General features: G+C 40.6%; 1 protein-coding gene across 3 annotated transcripts in view; it reads right to left on the bottom strand.

Moving 5' to 3' along the window:
* Positions 1-431: 431 nt before the first annotated feature.
* The window catches only part of TECPR2 (tectonin beta-propeller repeat containing 2), a 145,532-nt gene continuing 127,208 nt past the window's right edge, over positions 432-18,755 (bottom strand). For all 3 annotated transcript variants that reach the window (XM_027849260.1, XM_027849262.1, XM_027849263.1), the window contains exons 18-20: positions 6,149-6,290; positions 3,681-3,830; positions 432-2,769 (exon numbers count right to left, since the gene is read on the bottom strand). In XM_027849260.1, the coding sequence (XP_027705061.1) occupies positions 2,612-2,769; positions 3,681-3,830; positions 6,149-6,290 (450 nt within the window). In that variant the 3' untranslated portion in view covers positions 432-2,611. The remainder of the gene's footprint in view (positions 2,770-3,680; positions 3,831-6,148; positions 6,291-18,755) is intronic.

Raw genomic sequence — 18,755 nt, 5'->3', positions numbered from 1 at the left:
TATTAGAACACCAGAGGGGAGTTAGAATCATAGAACAAAGAATGTTAGGAGTAAAAGGAGCTCTGGAATTGTACAATCACAGAACAAATGGAATTGTAAGGAATTTACACTAACACACCAATCTCATTTTCAGATAAAGAAACTGAGGTCCAAGGGTTAAAAACCATAAGGGTTTTCCCTGAGGTCACATCATGAGATAACATAGGTAGGATCAGGACCCACATTCTGTTTCCTCCTGGTCCAGTGTTATCTCTACTTTTCTAAGCTCCTCTGTCTTAAAAACTCTCTTCATAGTCAGTGTATTTCTTCCATAGGGAGGAAAAGTCTAAAAGTCTATTCCCAAGGATGCTAAGGAAAACCAATCCATCCAAGATTGACGCAGTACACTGTGAGGGTTTCTACCATGTAACTGAAACATCTGACACATACAGTTTTGAAAAAGTCTAGTTTATTGCACTCTCAAAGCACAAGCAAAAGTTAAAACCCAAATAAAAATTCTATTTAGAGCAATGAAGCTAGAGGACTTTTATAATTATTAACCAGACTCAATTTGGATTGCACTAGAAGTTCCATGACTTAAGGGCTTCCATATCCATTATGAACCAAGCAAGGCACAGTGTATAATATAGTACAGAACTTGCACCTGGGCTGGGGCTATAATACAAAGTATTATATAAAAGTGTCCACATTAAAGAATCTTTTAGACCAGTAGTGTCAAACTCAAATAGAAATGGATCCCTGTGGGTTGCATACTGACTTAGAAAACCACAAACTAACATTATCTTTGTTTTATTGTATTTTTATTTATTTTGTTAAACATTTCCCAATTACATTTAAATCTGGTTCTGGAAGCATTAGGGAGTATTGGACCACATGTTTGACACCTCTGGTTTAGATTCTTCCTCAGCTGTTAACATAAAACTCCTTTCTCTCTAACCGGGTCGTTCTGTGGTATGCCTCAGGGTTGTATCTCCACCAATCCTATACATCCTGACACACTTACATAAAATAGATGTTGAGGGATGGGCTGAAGACCTGGCCCCAAACCATAACCTGCAAAAAGCCTCTCACTTGGTTGGGATTAGTGTTTACTGATATTTTCAAAGGTGGAGGGAGAGGGAAGAGCAGAGACTCTGGCTCTACATGGGACACAAGGCTATCATAAAGTTTGGCTGGGGTACACAGATGCTAGGGAGCAGTTCCCAAGAATTCATGCTGAAGGACTGTTAACATTTCTGTAGATTCACTGTGCTGATGTGTGGATCTGAATGGGGAACAGCCTGCTGCCCAGGCAGGGGCCTAGTGGTGAGGATAACAAGACCCTTCTCTTGGGGCTGACAGCACGATGCTGAGCTCCCGCTTGCCATTCTTAAAACTGGCTCCTTCAAAGGCTGATAAGGGAGCACAGATTCAAGATACACCTAAAGTAGAAGGGGGAAAGTCCACTACCATTTTTGAACATAAGAGTTCTATTCCATATCTTTAGTACTGATTTTTTAAAGAATGAGGTATCTCAGAGAGGCTTATAGCAAAACCAAAAGAATGGCAATGATTAATTGACTGAGGATGTTGCTTGTTTTCATCGAGCCCACAGGCAACATGTGTTAAATATAACTTTAAAGACACTGCTAAATTTAGCTAACATAGCTATACTCCCAGTAGTGATAACATCTCCCCATCTCATTACTAACTCAGCTTGTGGGACACATCTCAAGCATCTACATATACTTGTGTATCTCATTTTCATCTATGTGCCTTATTATTATTTCAATTGCCTTATATTATGGGAATGAGAAGACCACTACTTTGCCCTGAGTGCAGTCAGGGAGAACACCATCCTAGGCCTTTGTGTGAGTCCATTCACCCATCCTAGCCTGCTGCACTTAATCTCCACCTACCGCCCCCTCTGGAGTTTCTGGAGTTGAGATTATCAATTTTGCAACAACTCTGAGTGTCTGCCTGAGACGAGGAGAATCAACTCTTAGGAGCGTAATTGAAGCCATTATCTGAACAAGCTGTGATGGTCGAAGAGCATTAACCTGATCCTCCATTTGGCCCTAGGGCCATTACATGTTTATAATAGGAAACTGATCATGCTGGTCCTAATCCATCATTTTGGGAAGGAAAAAAAAAAACAACAAACTCTACTTTATTATCTCCATTTACTAACTCTTGTTGGTGCTGAAGAGTTGAAATTTCATCTAATGTACACAGACATTATGTTGCAGCCTAACCTGAATTTTCGATGACAAGAACTTAAGATAATTTCACTTTATCCAACAATGAGATTTGCTGACAATGTGTTGAACACAACAGAAGCCCCTCTCACAAAGACACTATATATTTATAGATGTTAGTGTGAATGAGGTTGAAAAGTAGCTGTCGTCACAACTAATGAGATTAACTGAGTTAATGGTTCAGAATGAGCTGGTACAATTAGGAGTTTAATTTCAGTTTGCCACAGTTGTTGGCTTCCAAAGAAATACTGAAACATGTAGATTCACTTCGGATGGACGGTCAGATGTTAATAGGTCACATGTCAAAAGGGAGCTGACTGAAACCAGTTGTGCCAATTATAGGAATTCCCGAGAAATCCTTCATGAAAGTCTCTTCAGATAACTTCCCATTCATCTTCAAAGTCATCAGGATGAAGTAAGACTGAAGTGCTGCCTGTTTTCTGCACGATGTGGGAGTGGCTGAAGGTCTTTGTAAGACGCTGAAGAAGATACCCTAGTGGACCAATGGCCCATAGTTCATCTAAAGGGGTCACTGAAAAGAAAACAGTGAGTTTTAATTTAGAGCCTAATAGTAACATTAACAAATCATACTTATAAAACACTGAGTATTAAAAGCTTGACACTCATTACCTTATTTGATTCACAAAGATCAAATATGTAGTGGAAAAGGTACTAGAATTTAGAGTTAGTAGAGACTAGAGTTTGAAGCCTGGCTGACACTTATTAATTGTACGATCCTGGGCAAATCACTTCTGTCTTGAGTCTCAGTTTACTCTCCACAAAACAGAAGCAATGATACCTCTACTCCCTAACTTATAAGGTTGTTGTAAGGAAAGTGCTTTGTATATCTTAAAGAACTGTATAAATGGATCTTCACAACAATCCCACGAAGCCAGCAGGGTAGGTATTCATTGTGCAGACACACACAGAGGCTTGGAGAGGATGTTAGAACTTAAGAGACAGAAGGGATTGTAGAGAACATTTAGTTCAACCTCTCACTTTTAACAGGAAGAAAGTGAGGTACAGAAGGGCCAAACACATAGTGACAAATACAGTTAGAATTCGAACCCAAAGTTTTTCTAGCTCTAACAATCTACAGACCTAATTATGTATACTACAAAGGACCATCCAGATTTTGATGATTGGCTCCTGACAGGGTGATGATTTTATAAATTCAACTCAAGGAAGGAAGGAAGGAAGGTGGGGGATAGGAGGCAAGAAGAGGGCCACAACCTTGGGTATACAAATGATGCTGTTTTGGTGTGATGACTTTGGTAAGGTGAAGATAAATGGGAGTCTCTCCTGTTTTTTCTACAGTTCTGTCTTTAGTACCCATTCATTTGTGCTTTGATAACCCAGGGAAAAAAGGCCTACCAATGTGTGTGGTTTTGTTTTGTTTTTTAATGAGGTTTTCCAAAGTTACACAGACACACAGTGACTTGCCTGTCAAACATGACATATTCCCAGGGATTTTCTTCCAGTAATCTCCTGCAGGGTTCTTGTCAGTGATGCCATATCGTCGGGCCACATCACCATTCGAACAGTGTGCCCAAACTGTCCTTGTACTCACAGCCAGATGAGAGGCCTGTAATCCTAAAGCAGATGCATTCCATGACATACAATAACTTGTTGCTTTAATATGTTATCTGGGACCTCTCTTCCATAAGAATTAGTTTTCCCTTTGACACAAAATTCAGGAAGATGTCTTTGGTTTTGTAGACTGCTTCCCTGTTCTCATGTCTTTTAATGAATCACAGAACCATAACACGTCAAAGTTGGAAGGGACTTTAGTATCATAGAAGACAAAATATCAGAACTAGAGAGATATTAGTGCTCATCTATTCCAACCTTCTCAGTTGACAGATAAAGAAACTAAGGCGTAAAGAAGAGAATTCATTTGGTCAAAGTCACACTGCTAGTTAGCGGCAAATGTAGGCCTAGAACCCAAGTCTCCTGACTCAGAGTAACATCCTTTTGATTAAAGTAGTAAGGACAAAGATTAGGAGATTTATCAAACACTTATTAAGGACCTACTATGGGCACAGCAGTAGGCTAGGAGCTATGGGGAATACATTAGAAGGAAAAACCATGATCCTTGTCCTCAAGGAGCATAAAAAGCCTCTCTCTTTTCATTTACAACCAGAGGAAAGCAACAACTTAAAAATTCAAGAGTCTTGCCCATTTAGAGCATCTAAAACCTATCTGAAACTCAGCCAACAGTCCTGAAGTAAGGGAGAAAAAAGACTTCTCTGCAACTAAAATAGCTAATAAAATCCCTGAACTAAAGCTCACATGTATGACTCGTGGGCTAGCTCCTTCAGTTCTCAATCAGAATCTACTGATGTTTCTTTGACATAGAGTTCTGACCAGCTTGCTTATTTGGTTTCCCAGACCACAGCAGCTTAGAACTAAGAGCTGAGGGAAGGGCTGCTAGAGGCAAGTGCACTGACTGCTGGGAGAAATTTAGTGAATGTTGAGGGAGAAGATAGAAAAATTATAGAAAGCAAATACAATAATATAGAAAGTATAGTAATGTGGGAATAAATAGCCCTCCAAACCTCACTCAACCCAGCAAATGATAGATGCTTATGATAACTGAGAGGCACTGTTATACCACAGAAAATGTGCTGGACTGAAGTCAAAGGACCTGGCTTCCTGCCAATTCCAACCTGTGTGACTGTGTGCAAGTCAATTAACCTCTCTCAGTTTTATCATCTATAAAATAAGGATGCTGGACTAGATGGCCTTTTCCAGCTCTAAATCTATGAACCTGGGTGGTTAAATTAAAGTATTACCCACTTCTTTGCCATTACACATTTTTTTTTTTAAAAGATCCAAGTTGAAATCCTGGCTCAGCTATTATCTTACATGAAACTGGGTAATTTGCTTTACCTTTCTATGCCTCAGTTTCCTCATCTGTAAAATGAAAGAGATGAACTAGATGATCTCCAGGGTTCTTTCTAGCTCTGGATCCTATGATACTTCTGTTGTTTATGATTGCTGTCTGAACTAATTAAAACAACAACAATAGTAATCAAGGCTTTGATGCTTCTATATCCTCAACTATTCAGAAATTTTCACTATCAAGAATGCCACATTTTCTAGGCAGTTGGAAAGCAATTATCTTTTTCAGGATTCACATAAGACCAGGAATAACTATTTTTCAAGCGGGACAAAAATAAACAGATATAACTACACGATTCCTAAAATAAAACAAACTGGGTTTTGATTAGGTAAGACGTACTATGATAATCAAACAGCTATTTCTTCAGACATCTGTCACTTGACTCAGAGGCAGACTATAAGTAACAATGGGGAAGGGGAGAGGTGGAGAGGAGGAAGGATAGCAGCAATATATTCAGAACACAGGGGCTTACATTACAAATGTTAACAATGTGCTAAAAATAACCTGGCAGGTGATCCCAGAAAATCTAGCTGTTAACACAGCCAGGGCAGCTAAAATCCTGGAGGCAGGACAAGGTGGCTTTCAACAATGACCCGGAGACTTCTCTCCACCTTGATCTTGCTCAGGAGCTGCCAGCAGGCAGAAGACTGAGCAGACTCCCAGACCTATGCTATAGGTTGGGGCATTTGCTGCCATTACACAGCTTGGATGGACGGAGGGCAGGGAGTTAGGTGAGGCATCTTTTTTTTCAGAAGCTTTGAGGTGTCCAGAGCTCACATGGGACTTTCACTGTGTACTGTGTGTGTGTCTCTGGGGAAACGCTGGGTGGGTGTCAGGTATTGGTGCAGGCCGCCCAGCACCTGAGGCACCAGAAACATAGATGATGACTCGTGTCACAAGGTCACAAGGGGGGAGGGTGGTGGGGCCACAGTGAGTGAGGCAGAGAGGGCAAGGGAGGAAGGAAGGAACTGAATCAGGGTGAAAAAACATTTTATTTTTATGGTACCTGGCACATGTTCCCAATCAGTTCCCACAGGCATCTCCTCAGTGATTCCAACTCGGACATAGACATTCCACTTGTTGTCAATTGCCCACAACATCTGGTCATTAGGACTGGAATGGACACTAACTAAGTTGATTCCCACAGGCTGGAAGCATGAACAAGAATTACACAGTGACTATTAGAGCTTAGGGTAAAGAACAGTAGCAGGACTAGGCTACCATAACCCACTGCAGCCCAAAAGATAATATCAAGTTATAGATGGCAGCATAACATTTTAGTATGGTAAGAGAAAGGAATAGAGATAATAATTCATTTTTCAACAGAATTTTAAGACTTATAAAATGCTTTCATCAAATAGTCCTGTGAGACAGTTTGGCATAGTGCTGGACTTTTAAAAGTCAGGAAGTCTTGGGTTCAAATTATACCTCTGACATTGGTTAGCTGGGTAATCACTGGTAATTTACTATCTGGGTCTCAGTTTTTGTCTTTTTTTCTGTAAAAAGGCGATAACATCTCCAGTGGCAGTGTGATGCAGTGGAAAGCATGCTGGATTTGTAATCAGATCCCAGCTAATCTACTTACTACCTATATTAAATCAAAGGATCACAGTTAGGGCTAGAAGGGGACTCAGGTCAGCTGGTTGTCAGTGGCAGAGCTATGATTCAAACTCAAATCTTGTTATTCCAAGTCCAACACTCTTTTGCACTGCCTTGGGCAAGACACACAACCTTTCTGAGTCTTGGTTTCCATATTTATAAAGTGAAGGGGTTGGAAAATATGACCCTTAAGAACCTTCCAAGATGGAAATTCGTGATTATCACCTGATGACCTCAAAAGGTTGTGAGAATCAAATGAAATGATGTATGTAAACTACTTTCTAAAACCAGGTTATCATTATGATCTTCATTTTTAAAGATGAGAAATTGAAGCACAAAAAGTTGAGAGGACTTGTCTAAAGTTACACATCTACAAAGGGCCAGAGGTGCCTTTTGAACTCCAGTCTTCTGATCCCAGTTCCAATGTTCTCTCCACCACATGATGCTTTGTCCCACACAAAGAGAGATCACACACAACCATGGAATGTCAGAGCTGGAGGGCCCTTAGAGAACATCCGGTCCAGCCTCCTCATTTTACAGATGTAGAAACAGGTGTAAGAAGGGTAAATGACTTGCTCACTAGATAGAGGAAGCTGGTACATTTTCAACTTCAGACTAAACTTTAATAAAAATATGTACAACACAGCACGGCCCTTGTTGTCTCAGGGCTGCTAACTCTTCTGAGAGACCATGCACAAAACAACTCATAACTATTCAGCAATATACAAATATAAGCTATTTCTTTTTATCATTATTGTTAGAAATAATAATAATAAAATTTGTATCAGGAGTAGCTTCAGTAGAGTTTTCTTTTTGTTATTTTGGCTTTCGTTAAGGAGTAGTTTACTTCATGAACTTAGAATTTAACATATTAGAGGTAATTTATTCAAATTATAAATATTAGTTATTAACTCAAATAGCCCTAACACAAAACCACATGTAGATGAAAATGTTCTCATGTCAGGGACTTAAAACTCCTTTGCCTCCCTCTCTGAAAAGGAACAGATACCAGTTTATTCAACTGAAAAATGATAGGAGTTGGTCAGATGATTCCTAATGACTTTCTGTTATCCTGTCCAAGTTATGAATGTTGGAGTCAGGAAGTGGGAGAAACTTCAGCTGGTACAATAAAGCTAGGCAATGATTACCTGGTCCTGATATTGATCAGTTTCACTGTCACTCATAGTCTCAGGGACAACATAGACTTCTGTGGACATTCCTTTACATACCACAATGATAACCCAAGACCAGAACTGTGGACACTGATGTCTGACCATCTCTGCTCTGCAAGTTACTCCTCTGAATCTGTCCAAAAACTAGCTCTTCACAAAGCTATTTCTATCCCTTTCTCTATTGTTACTCCCAAATAATAGCTAATCATTATATCCACCAAACCATGTGCATGAGGGCAGCCACCCCATGTGCCCTTCTGGAAATGCTAGTGAAGTCAGCTGCTGCCTTTTGGGTAGAGGAAAGAGACCTGGATTTTCAGTCAGAAGACCTGGCTACAATGCCGGTTGGGCTACTTCTTGCCCATGTGACACTGGAGAAGTCCTTTAACCACTCAGGTTTCTCCACTGCACAACATAGGCTCAGGGTGGGATGATCTCAAAGGGCTCTTCTAACTCTAGACCTGACATATTCTTGTGAAGGAAGCTTGTCCACGGCTGCAGACAGTAGCCAATCCCAATGCCTCTCAGTGTTGCCATATCCCAACTTTCTTATACCTCTGAATTATACCATTTTAGGATTCCACAAAATTCAAAACTTATCACACCTATGGCAGATGAATGCAGTGAAGTCAGGAGGTGTCCTTACTTTGCTCCCGACTGTGACTGTCTTCTCCCTGTCTGGTCCTCAGTTTCTTCATTTCTAAGTGGGAAAGGGTGGACTAGATAATTTAGAGCCCTTCCAGCTCTAAAGGTATGTGACAGTAATTTTAAATTAAACACTAGAACAGAACTGTTTCTTTTGATAGTTTTTCCCTTAAAGAAAATACTTCCCTGATTTTTATGGACTTTCCTCAGTCATCAATCTTCTTGACCTCCCTGCAGCCTTTGACACTGCCTGTCATCTTCTGGATATTTTTCTCCTCTCTAGGCTTTTTGAACACCTTTCTTTCCTGGTTCTCCCCCAACCTGTCTGACAACTCCTCGGTCACTTTCGTTGGATCTTCCTCCAAGTCCACTAACTGTAGGTGCCCCCCTTCAAGGTTCTATCCTGGGCCCTTTTCTTGTCTCTTTCTACCCTATGTCTCCTGAGGATCTCATCAGCTCCTATGGATTCGATCGCTATAGAGAGATGATTATCAGGTCTATTTATCCAGCTCTACCCTGTCTCCCCAGACTGACATCTCAGACTCAATGTATCCAAAACAGAATTCATTATATTTCCTCCTAGACCTTTCCCACTCTCAACTTCCCTATTACTACGGAGGATACCGCCACTCTCGCAGTCACACAATCTTGAAACTCTGGCATCCTTGACTCCTGATTCACACTCAACTCACATATCCAATCTGTTGCCAAGTCTTGTCATTTCTACCTTGACAACATCTCACTTATGTCCCCTTCTGTCCACTCATAACAACTTTCGATGTTTTCTTCTCTCCGCTCACACAGCTGCCATCTCATGCTCTCATCACTTTAATATTACAAACACCTTCTGCTTGGTCTCCTTGCCTCAAGTCCCACGGCTCCCCCACCCCCCAGTCCATCCTCCAATCGGCTGCCAGAGTGATCTTCCTAAAACACAGCTCTGACCATGTCACTCACCACTCCTCCACCCCATTCAACAAAAGCTCCAGTGATTCTCTATTACACTTGGGTTCAAATATAATGTCCAATTTGGCTTTTAAAGCCCTTTACAACTTTGTAGTCTTCTTACATTTTACTCCCCTCCAAACACTCTATAATTCCATGACAGGCTTTCTTGTTGTTCCTCAGATGCAACACTTCATCTCCCAACCCCATGCCAGGAATGCTTTCTCTCCTAGTTTCCATCTTTTGGTTTCCTTCAAAACTTAGCTCAAATCCCATCTTCTAGAAAAGGCCTTCCCAGTCTCCCCCTCCTCTTCACAGTCCTGCAAGTGCCTCCCCTCTGAGATTACCCCTCAATTACACTGTACACATCTTACGTACATAGTTGTTTAGACATTGTTCTCCCCCATTAGAATATGAACTCCTAGAGTGTAGGGACCGTGTTTCTGCCTTTCTTTGTATTTCCAGTACTAACTGCAGTACTTGGCATACAACAGGTACTTAATAAATGTTTATGGATTAACCAACTAATTCATTCAGAAGAGGGTACCCTGAGTCTTGTGGAAATCTAGGGATTCTAAGAGGCAGAGGATAAGAGGGAATGCATTATAGGAATAGAGGACAATCAGTGCAAAAGCATGGAGGTGGGAAATAAAAAGTTACATATAGGGAACAGCAAGTAGGAGACTCGCTAGAATAGAGAATGCATGAAGGAGAATAATGTGAAATAAGTGTGGAAATGTAGATCAGAGCCAAACTGTAAGGACTTGAAATGACAGAGGAAATTGTATGTTGGACTTGTTTTTATTTTTAATGTTTTGATAACTCTATTTCAATATAATTTGTTTCCTTGATTATCCTATATATTTTATTGTATATTATATTATATGTATATATCCTATATGTTATATTGTATTAAAACCATTATTTTGATAAAGGTATCCATAGGCTTCACCAGTCTACCAAAGGAGTCCATGACACAAAAAAGGTTAAAAACCCCTAGTTTATAACTAGTTAGTCTCTGAAGTTTCTTTCTTTTTTAAAATTAATTTATTTTGATTTATCAACAATCACTTCCATATGCTTTTGAGTTTAAAATTTTTCTCTGCCTTCCTCCCCACCACCCTCCCCAAGACAGCACACAATCTGATATAGGCTATACATATACATTCCTATTAAACATATTTTCACATTAGTGATGTTGTAAGTAAGAATTAGTACCAATAGGAGGAACCACCAGAAAGAGGAAACAAAACTCAACAGAAGAAAAAAAAATAGCAAATAGTATGGCTTCGATCTGCATTCAAACTCCATAGTTCTTTCTTTGGATGTGGACAGCATTTTCCATCATGAGGCCTTTGGAGGTCTCTGAAGTTTCCTGAGCAAGTGAGTAACAGAATCAGAACTGTTTAGCCATGTGTAGACAGTTAAGAATATCAATTTGGCCCCTATATGAAGGATGGCTTGGAGAAGGGAAAGACTGGAAACAGAAAGACCAATGAAGAAGCTATTGCAATAGTCCTAGAGAGAAGAGATGAAGGTCTGAACGAGGGTGGGAGATGTGCAATCAGAGAGAACATAATAGATAGGAGAGATTCCATGGAGGTTATGATCAGTGAGCCATCACAGTTTACCTAGACGTGGGGAGTAAGGGAGAGGAGAGTTAAGGATGATTCCAAAATTACGAATCTAGGTAATGGAGAGAAGAGCATTGCCCTCAATAGAAATAGGAAGTTAAGAAGAAGTTATCACTCAGGTAAAGTGAGCAAGCTTCTGAGGGTCTATTTCGAGCTAATAAAGCATATCTGTTTAGGAAACAACAAATACCTACTGAACAGGGGTCAATATTTACTTTAATACATCAAGGATTTGGGACTCTGCCAGTGTCGATCCTCCCTCCACCAAAAAAGTTTCAACCCCCTCTGTTTAATTATATGTTCTTCATGAGTGGGTGTGGCTGAAAAAGTCATCATCCAGGAGCCAACCACAAGATCTGTCAGTCTACACTTAGCTAGGCAGCAGATACATAGTCCTTTGATAGACCCATTCTTCAAGTCTTTCCAGCTTGGCAAGGTCTACCAAAGCTTGTGCTCTGCCGGCATTAGAATCTACATCCCAATAACTGATCAAATTTTTTTAAAAATGAAGTTTTACCTGTGAGGTAGATTGAAAATAAATGAGAGAGTGGAGATGACAAGAGGAAACAAACTGTCAGAGGGGGCAGGATGGAATGGGATCACTGTCTGTGGATAAAACCAAGGGCACGATGATATAGTGGAAAACAAACGGCCTTGGAGTCAGATTATCTTTGTTTAAGTCCCTTTTCTGACACTTACCTATTTGTGTCAGCCTAAGTTTTCTCACCTTTAAAATGAGGATGATAATATTTATATTTTCATAGGGTTGTGGTAAACAAAACTTTTTGTAGTCTGCAAGGCACTTTGTGCAGTAGGACCAACTTTTTAAAAAATTAAACTGTTAGTCCTCAAAGTTTATATAAAGAAATGTCATTCTCATTTACTGTCTCTTACAATCTTTAAAAGGTAAAGGCAAAGATGTGTATATATATATATATATATATATATATAAATATACACACACACACACACACATATATAAAACAACTGTGAACATAATGTATATAAGATATTTAAATGTGGTTCATATATTTTTTTTAAAGACTGTATACTCAAAAAATCTTTAAATTGGAATGGATCTCAGAGGGTAATCTACCACAATCTCTACTTTAAGCAAGAATTTTTCTAGACAGTGTTCCTGCTACAGTTATCCAGTCTTTTATACACCTCTAGGGGATGGGGAGCTCTGTATCTTATGAGTTAGTCCTTCTACTTTTAAAGAACTCTGATCTTTAAGTAGTTATCTGACAAATTAAATAGTAATCATAGATAATAAACTGGCTAACCTTGAGGAAGTCACTCTACATCTCTGTGTACCAATCTGTACAGTGAAGGGTATAGAATACCTACCAACTACATAGGAATGAGGGATTAATAAAGTGATTTCCTATTCAGAGATAAAAGGGATTTTTCAAATTATAAGATTTTCTTTAAATATTAATTTCACAAGAGAGAGGAAACTAAATTATCTCATGCCCTCAAGACATCACTACAGGAGTGCAATATAAAGCCAAATGAATAAATCATATAGTTCTGTTCTTCAGACTAGGGGCTTAGAGATTGTTCTTTGTCAATTGCTAAGATACTATCAAAGATATAACTTACATGCAAAGGGTTTATTTAGCAGCTGATTGAGAGTTAGGATTCTTAACCTTTTTTGTGATATTGTTCTTCCCCCTTGGCAATCTGGTAAAACCTAAGGATTCTTCTCAAAATAATGTTTTTAAGAGAAATTCACAATTAAAGGAAATTTAAAATTTCAATTAGAGGTTAGTGAAAATAAAAATGTATTTTTTTCCCATTCAAGTACATAGACCCCCTGAAATCTATCCGTATATTCTTTGGAGGTTAAGAACTCCTGCTCTAGAAAGGGCATGACATGGTGTGAGGGACTGTCTGATGTTGGCAGCTGCCAGGTGAGCGTTGTGGCAAGATCGGGGTAATATCTGGGTATTTGGAAGTACCGAGGAAGGGGCTGTGGTAGGCGGAGTTGTGGTGTACTGGGATGGGCTGGATTCGGAGAAGCCCTGAGGCAGTGGGCAGTGCTATGTGAGATAAACTGGGTGCAAGGAAGTAGCCGGAGCATGTGCTCCTGAGGCAAGGGGCGGTGCCACGTGGGAGTGGGACGGCAGAGGATAAGTTCCCTTTGCTTAGTCCCCTCCCTATATGCAACGTCAACCCCAGACGCCTCCTGTGACCTTCCTGACTTCCTGGGTCCCTTTGTGCAGCACTGACCCCAGACGCCTCCTCCCAGTATCTGAGTCTGACTTCCTAGGTCACGTACTCTGTCTATGCACTAATCCCAGACACCTCCTTCCTGTATCCGGTCCTAGCCTCCTACAGACTCCCTCCCCCTTGGTGTGCTAAACTCAGACAGCCCCTTCCGGTATCTGACCCTACAATCATTGGCTAGTAGGCGGGCTGAGGAGGAGGGGCTAAGTAGGTACTTAGGAACGGTGGCGTCGGGAGCGCACGCTCTTTTTGCTCCTGCTCTATTGCTCTGGCCTTCCTGCTTGGCCTTGCTGTGATGGCTTGCTGTGATGGCCTCTGAATAAAGCTCTGGTGTTGGCAGCCTCCCGATGGGTCCGTCTCTGTGTGTGTACCCGGGTAGGCTCCGAAGACTGGTAAGTATGACTCTGGCAGCCTGCTCCTTATAGGAGGAGAGTGTTCGGCGCGGCTGGCACAAGGTCGGCACGGCCGGTACAACATGGGAGAAAAAACACTGGACTCAGAGTTAAGAAGACATGAATTAGATTTCTAGTTCTGCTACTTACTAGCTATATGACCTTGGACAAATCACTTTAACTCTCTAGACCTCGGCTGTTTCATCTGTAAAATGAAAGGACTTTTAACTAGGTAATCTCTAGTTCATTCAAACTCCTATATTCTGATTCTAAAGATGTAATATTCTTGAAAACCTGGTCATTACAGGCCCCTGTGGTATATGAAACACATTTCAACAGGGTGTTTCATGGCTGAGCATACCCCCATTCATGAGCCTCTGCCCTAGATATTTCTTGGAACTGCTCCTTTTTTGTGCTTGCAACCTCCATCTGGTGCAGATAACACCCTTCCACCCCTCAGCAAATGGAGCCTAATGTAATGCTTACCCTACCTTAAAAGAGAGGCTATATTTTTGTAATCTGACTGACATAATTTTACACCTTGGCTGGTTTGTTTGTAACGCAGAAGCATGGCTGCATTTTAAAGATTCTATTCAAGAGTTCTATGATGCTTGCCTTTGATTAGAAAATTGTGATTCTTGTCTAACTGATTCACACTGTAACTTTTGCTGATGCATGCTGATTAGAAACTAAAAATCTATACATTGTCAGCCTACTGTACCACCTCCTCATGGACAGTGTGAGTCTTCAAGTCTGGTCAAAGTTGGAGAAAAATCCCAATAGCAGTAGATAAAGCTCTAACTCTGAATTTCCTATCAGCAGGCAGCCCACCTGAATGTTATGCCACTTAAGAGAGGGCTGTTAACTTCCATTAGAAGCAGACACCTAAATGTACTCCAGTGTTTGGAACTCATCTGGGGGACAGGGGTGGCAATGAGAGTTCATGGATCCATGCCAGAAAAGAAAAAAAGAGCTTCGATCAGCTGCATGTGTACTCCCCTTCCTTGACTCAGACTCAAACCTCCAGTCTGACTGGACTGACACAGATGACACAATGAGCACTCTGATGGCTCAGACCAGCACAATCACCCCATGATATGAATTGAAATCGATCTGCCCTCCCCTCCTCAACTTCCCCAATAAGAAAATAAAAATTTACACCAACAGCACATAAACTATGATAAGGAATGTGTGGCCAAAATGCTGTTCATTACAGATAACAGGAAGAAAGAAATGCGTATGACTAACAGGCTTCTAACAACCTATTTCTGACTTAAGTAGATAATAACCTGCAAAAAGTATGCCTTTAATAAATGTTAGCTAAAGTGAACTGAAAGACAGTCTGTTTGAATGGCAAATCTTCCAAGAACAATTCTTTCTCAGAACAGGGAGGCCGCCTAGTATGGTAGAAAAAAGAACTTGATATAAAACCAGATACCCGGGACTGAATTCCAGGTCCACCATTTATGAGTTGTGTTTCTGTCTCCACGCCTTCACATTTCCTGTCCCTCAAACCTGAAATGCACTTGCTCCTTACTTCTGCCTCTCAGAATCCTTAGTTTCATTCAAAGTTCAGCTCAAATGCCACATGAGGTCTTTTCTTTTCCCCACAACTGCTAATGCCTCTCCCTACACTAAAATTATCTTGTATTTATTTTGCATATATGTCTACGTATATATATTGTCTTCCCCACAGAACATAAGCATGAGAGCTGGGGCTGTTTCATTTTTGTCTTTGTGTCTCAAGCACCTCCAGTTTCTTATGTGTAGCAGGAGTTTAATAAATATTTGTTATTACTACTTTGGTAAAAGAAGGCTGAAGATGCTAGCTAAAATGACATTGGAAAGAGCATAGGTCTTAAAAGTAAAAAAAGCTGGGTTTCTTGTCAAGTGAGCTATGTATGTATTTCAATTTGTGATTTTCATGGCTTCAGTTAGCCACAATACTCTGGAATTTGTTATTGACAGCAACTCATATTTATAAATATACAAGAGGCAATGTGACATAATTGATCAAAATCCAGTCAATCAATAAACATTTACTAAGCACCTACTATGTGCTAAGTTCACTTTCTTTTAGCAGCACATGTGTAGGAGTGAAGGTGATGAATGGTGGGAGTGATCTAAGGCTGAGGCTTGGCTGGGCATAATCACTGATATGATGAGAGGTAGGGGTTCAAGAGAGAACAGTGTGGAGTTGAAAAGGTTCACCAAGGTTCATCAAGACATGGAAGAGAGAAGAGAGTGGCTACTGCAGGGGAGATCTGGGAGAGAATTGAGGGATCAAGGGGTTGGAGATCACACTGTGGACAAAGTAGGGTTTTATATGGGAAGGCAGAGGAAGAGGTGAAAAGTCAATAGGTTGTGGTCAGATAAGGGGATTTCAGAATTCTTGAACATGGAAGTGGTACATTTGTAGGTGACAGCAAGATTCTGGGCATGGCCATCTTTGTGTGTGGCTGAGGTGGGGTGGAGATAGTATCTCATGGGAAGTGAGTAGGTTGAGAAATATCCTCCCCCTTCCGTTATTACTCCCAATTTTTAATTATAACTAATTTTTCTTTGAGTAAAGGGATTCAAGGAGGTAAACAAAGGGTAGATGCCTATGTATGAAGTACAAATCAAAAGGGGACTTGGAGTGCCTGAAAATGCAAATGGGACCTTGGGAAAATCACAATCTCTGTGTCACCTTAGCTTCCTTCTCTTTGTACAATGAGAAAGTTGGACCAGATGACCTTTAGCTTCTTTCCAGCTCTAGATCCAATGGAAATATATGAATCGAATACACTAATTGCTTGGGTCCTAGGATTTCTGATAATTAAAAATCAGTCTATATAGTGTTTGAGGGAGTCAAGATGTATATTTGAGTCTCCTAATATGAGGCAGGAGTTGCACAGAAGAGAAAAATTGTGAGCCATGTACCAAACTCATTGAAGAAGGAAAGGGGAGTGACCTGGGGTCTGCAGAAAACAGCTATCAGGATTTTGATTAGATGGCAGATGTGAATAGCATGAACTTCAAAGAAGAGAGATTACTGAGTGATGGAAATAAGGGGAGAATCTGGAAGTGGCAATGGGGACAAGGCCAGCCTAGGAGCAAGCAAGACCTGGATTCAAGTCCCACCTTCTGAAACAATGGCTGTATAAGCTTGGGCAAGTCATCAAACTTCTCAGTGCCCTTGTTAGTGGCCTCCAAAGCAGGGGGCACCTAAGTTGTGGCCTGAACACAACAGGTGATCTGCCTGTTATGTGATCAACAGGAGGATAGAAAGATGAGCAGTATTCTAACCTCTCCATGGTAGCCCATCATGGAGCTTGTCTCTAGCACAACTACACCCATCCTTATCTCCCCACACCATTCTTCTCCCTCCAATGAGCAAGTTTCCAACTTGACCCTTCTGCATGGAGTCCCAGCAGTTATATACCTTGTTACTGGGGTATGACAGCAAAAGCTGTGCTGGAGTCACTGGAAAAAATCTCCCACATACCCATCCTTTTATCCCCCATATCAGAGAAAGTCACATAAATGAGGTGGCAGCTGAGTCAAACCATGAAAGAAGATATCTGACTTGTCTTACAGAACACAGTATGGTTCATAACACACTGTGCTTACATTATCTTACTTGATCTCCATGAGATGGACAGTACAACTATTATTATCATCCCCGTTTTTAGAATGGGAGTGGTAAGACACAAAGTCATTTGTCCAAATGTCAAAGACCCTGAACTTAACTCTAGGCCATACAATCATCTATTTAAAGCCAACTCTCTAATTTTACAGATAAGGAAACTGAGACTGATTTGTCAGTCATTATGTGTCAGAGGTGGGATTTGAACCCTGGCCATCTGACTTAAACACTTGTGCCCCTTCCACTGTGCCAAACGGCCTCTCTCTCTTAGCTCCAAGTAGACCATATGCTCCTTCAGTTCAGGAAGTATTCCATATTTATATTTGTAGCCCACTATCTTGCACATACTAGGCAAATAACATTTTTAAGAACCTGTCAGAGCCTGGGTTCAGTTCAAGAGACACCTCTACTAGAATGAACCCAGGTCATCACTGCCTTTGGTGAAGGGAGAGATCTGAGCAAGGACAGTGGTCCCACTTGGGGGAAGACCTTTATTGTGGTTTTCTGGAAAAGGCTTATGACAGGAAAGGGAGGGTAGGAAATTGCTACTAGAAGAAGAAAATCAATATATTAAGAAGTAAATCTGGGTTACCATTATTAACACGAAGTTGTACAGAGCTAAAACAATCACTTTAGACAGCCTATATCTCATACATTTTTAGCTGCAACTTTACTTTTTGTTCCTTTGGTTTAACTGCATCCTGCCTATCTCACACTCCCATCACTCAGCTTCATGAGCATTTTTTTTTCTACTCTCCACCCATAGCTGCAGCTGTTACTCTGTGTTTTGGCTGGTTATCCCTGTAAATGTCATGGACATCAGCAGCAATGACAAATGAGAGACTATTTTTACCATGGAAATAAATATCCTCCCCCTTCCATTATTACTCCCAAATTTTAATTATAACTAATTTTTCTTTGAGTAAAGGGATTCAAGGAGGTAAACAAAGGGTAGATGCCTATGTACGAAGTACAAATCAAAAGGGGACTTGGAGTGCCTGAAAATGCAAATGGGACCTTGGGAAAATCACAATCTCTGTGTCACCTTAGCTTCCTTCTCTTTGTACAATGAGAAAATTGGACCAGATGACCTTTAGCTTCTTTCCAGCTCTAGATCCAATGGAAATATATGAATCGAATACACTAATTGCTTGGGTCCTAGGATTTCTGATAATTAAAAATCAGTCTGATCCATTTGATACAGAACTATAAAATGGCAGTCCGAATAGAGGGCCTTTGAGATGACCCAGTCCAGCATGTTATATAGGAGGATTCTGCGGTCTCACAAGGGAATACTGATTTGCTTAGACATAAAGTCACTGGTAAAGCTAGGAATGGAATTTTTTGATATACTACATACCACTCT

Source organism: Vombatus ursinus, unplaced genomic scaffold (genome assembly GCF_900497805.2).
Source record: "Vombatus ursinus unplaced genomic scaffold, bare-nosed wombat genome assembly UNPS02007284.1, whole genome shotgun sequence".
NCBI lineage: Eukaryota > Metazoa > Chordata > Mammalia > Diprotodontia > Vombatidae > Vombatus > Vombatus ursinus.
Note: the sequence above shows the minus strand (reverse complement) of the source record. Positions and strands in the feature narration are given on the sequence as shown.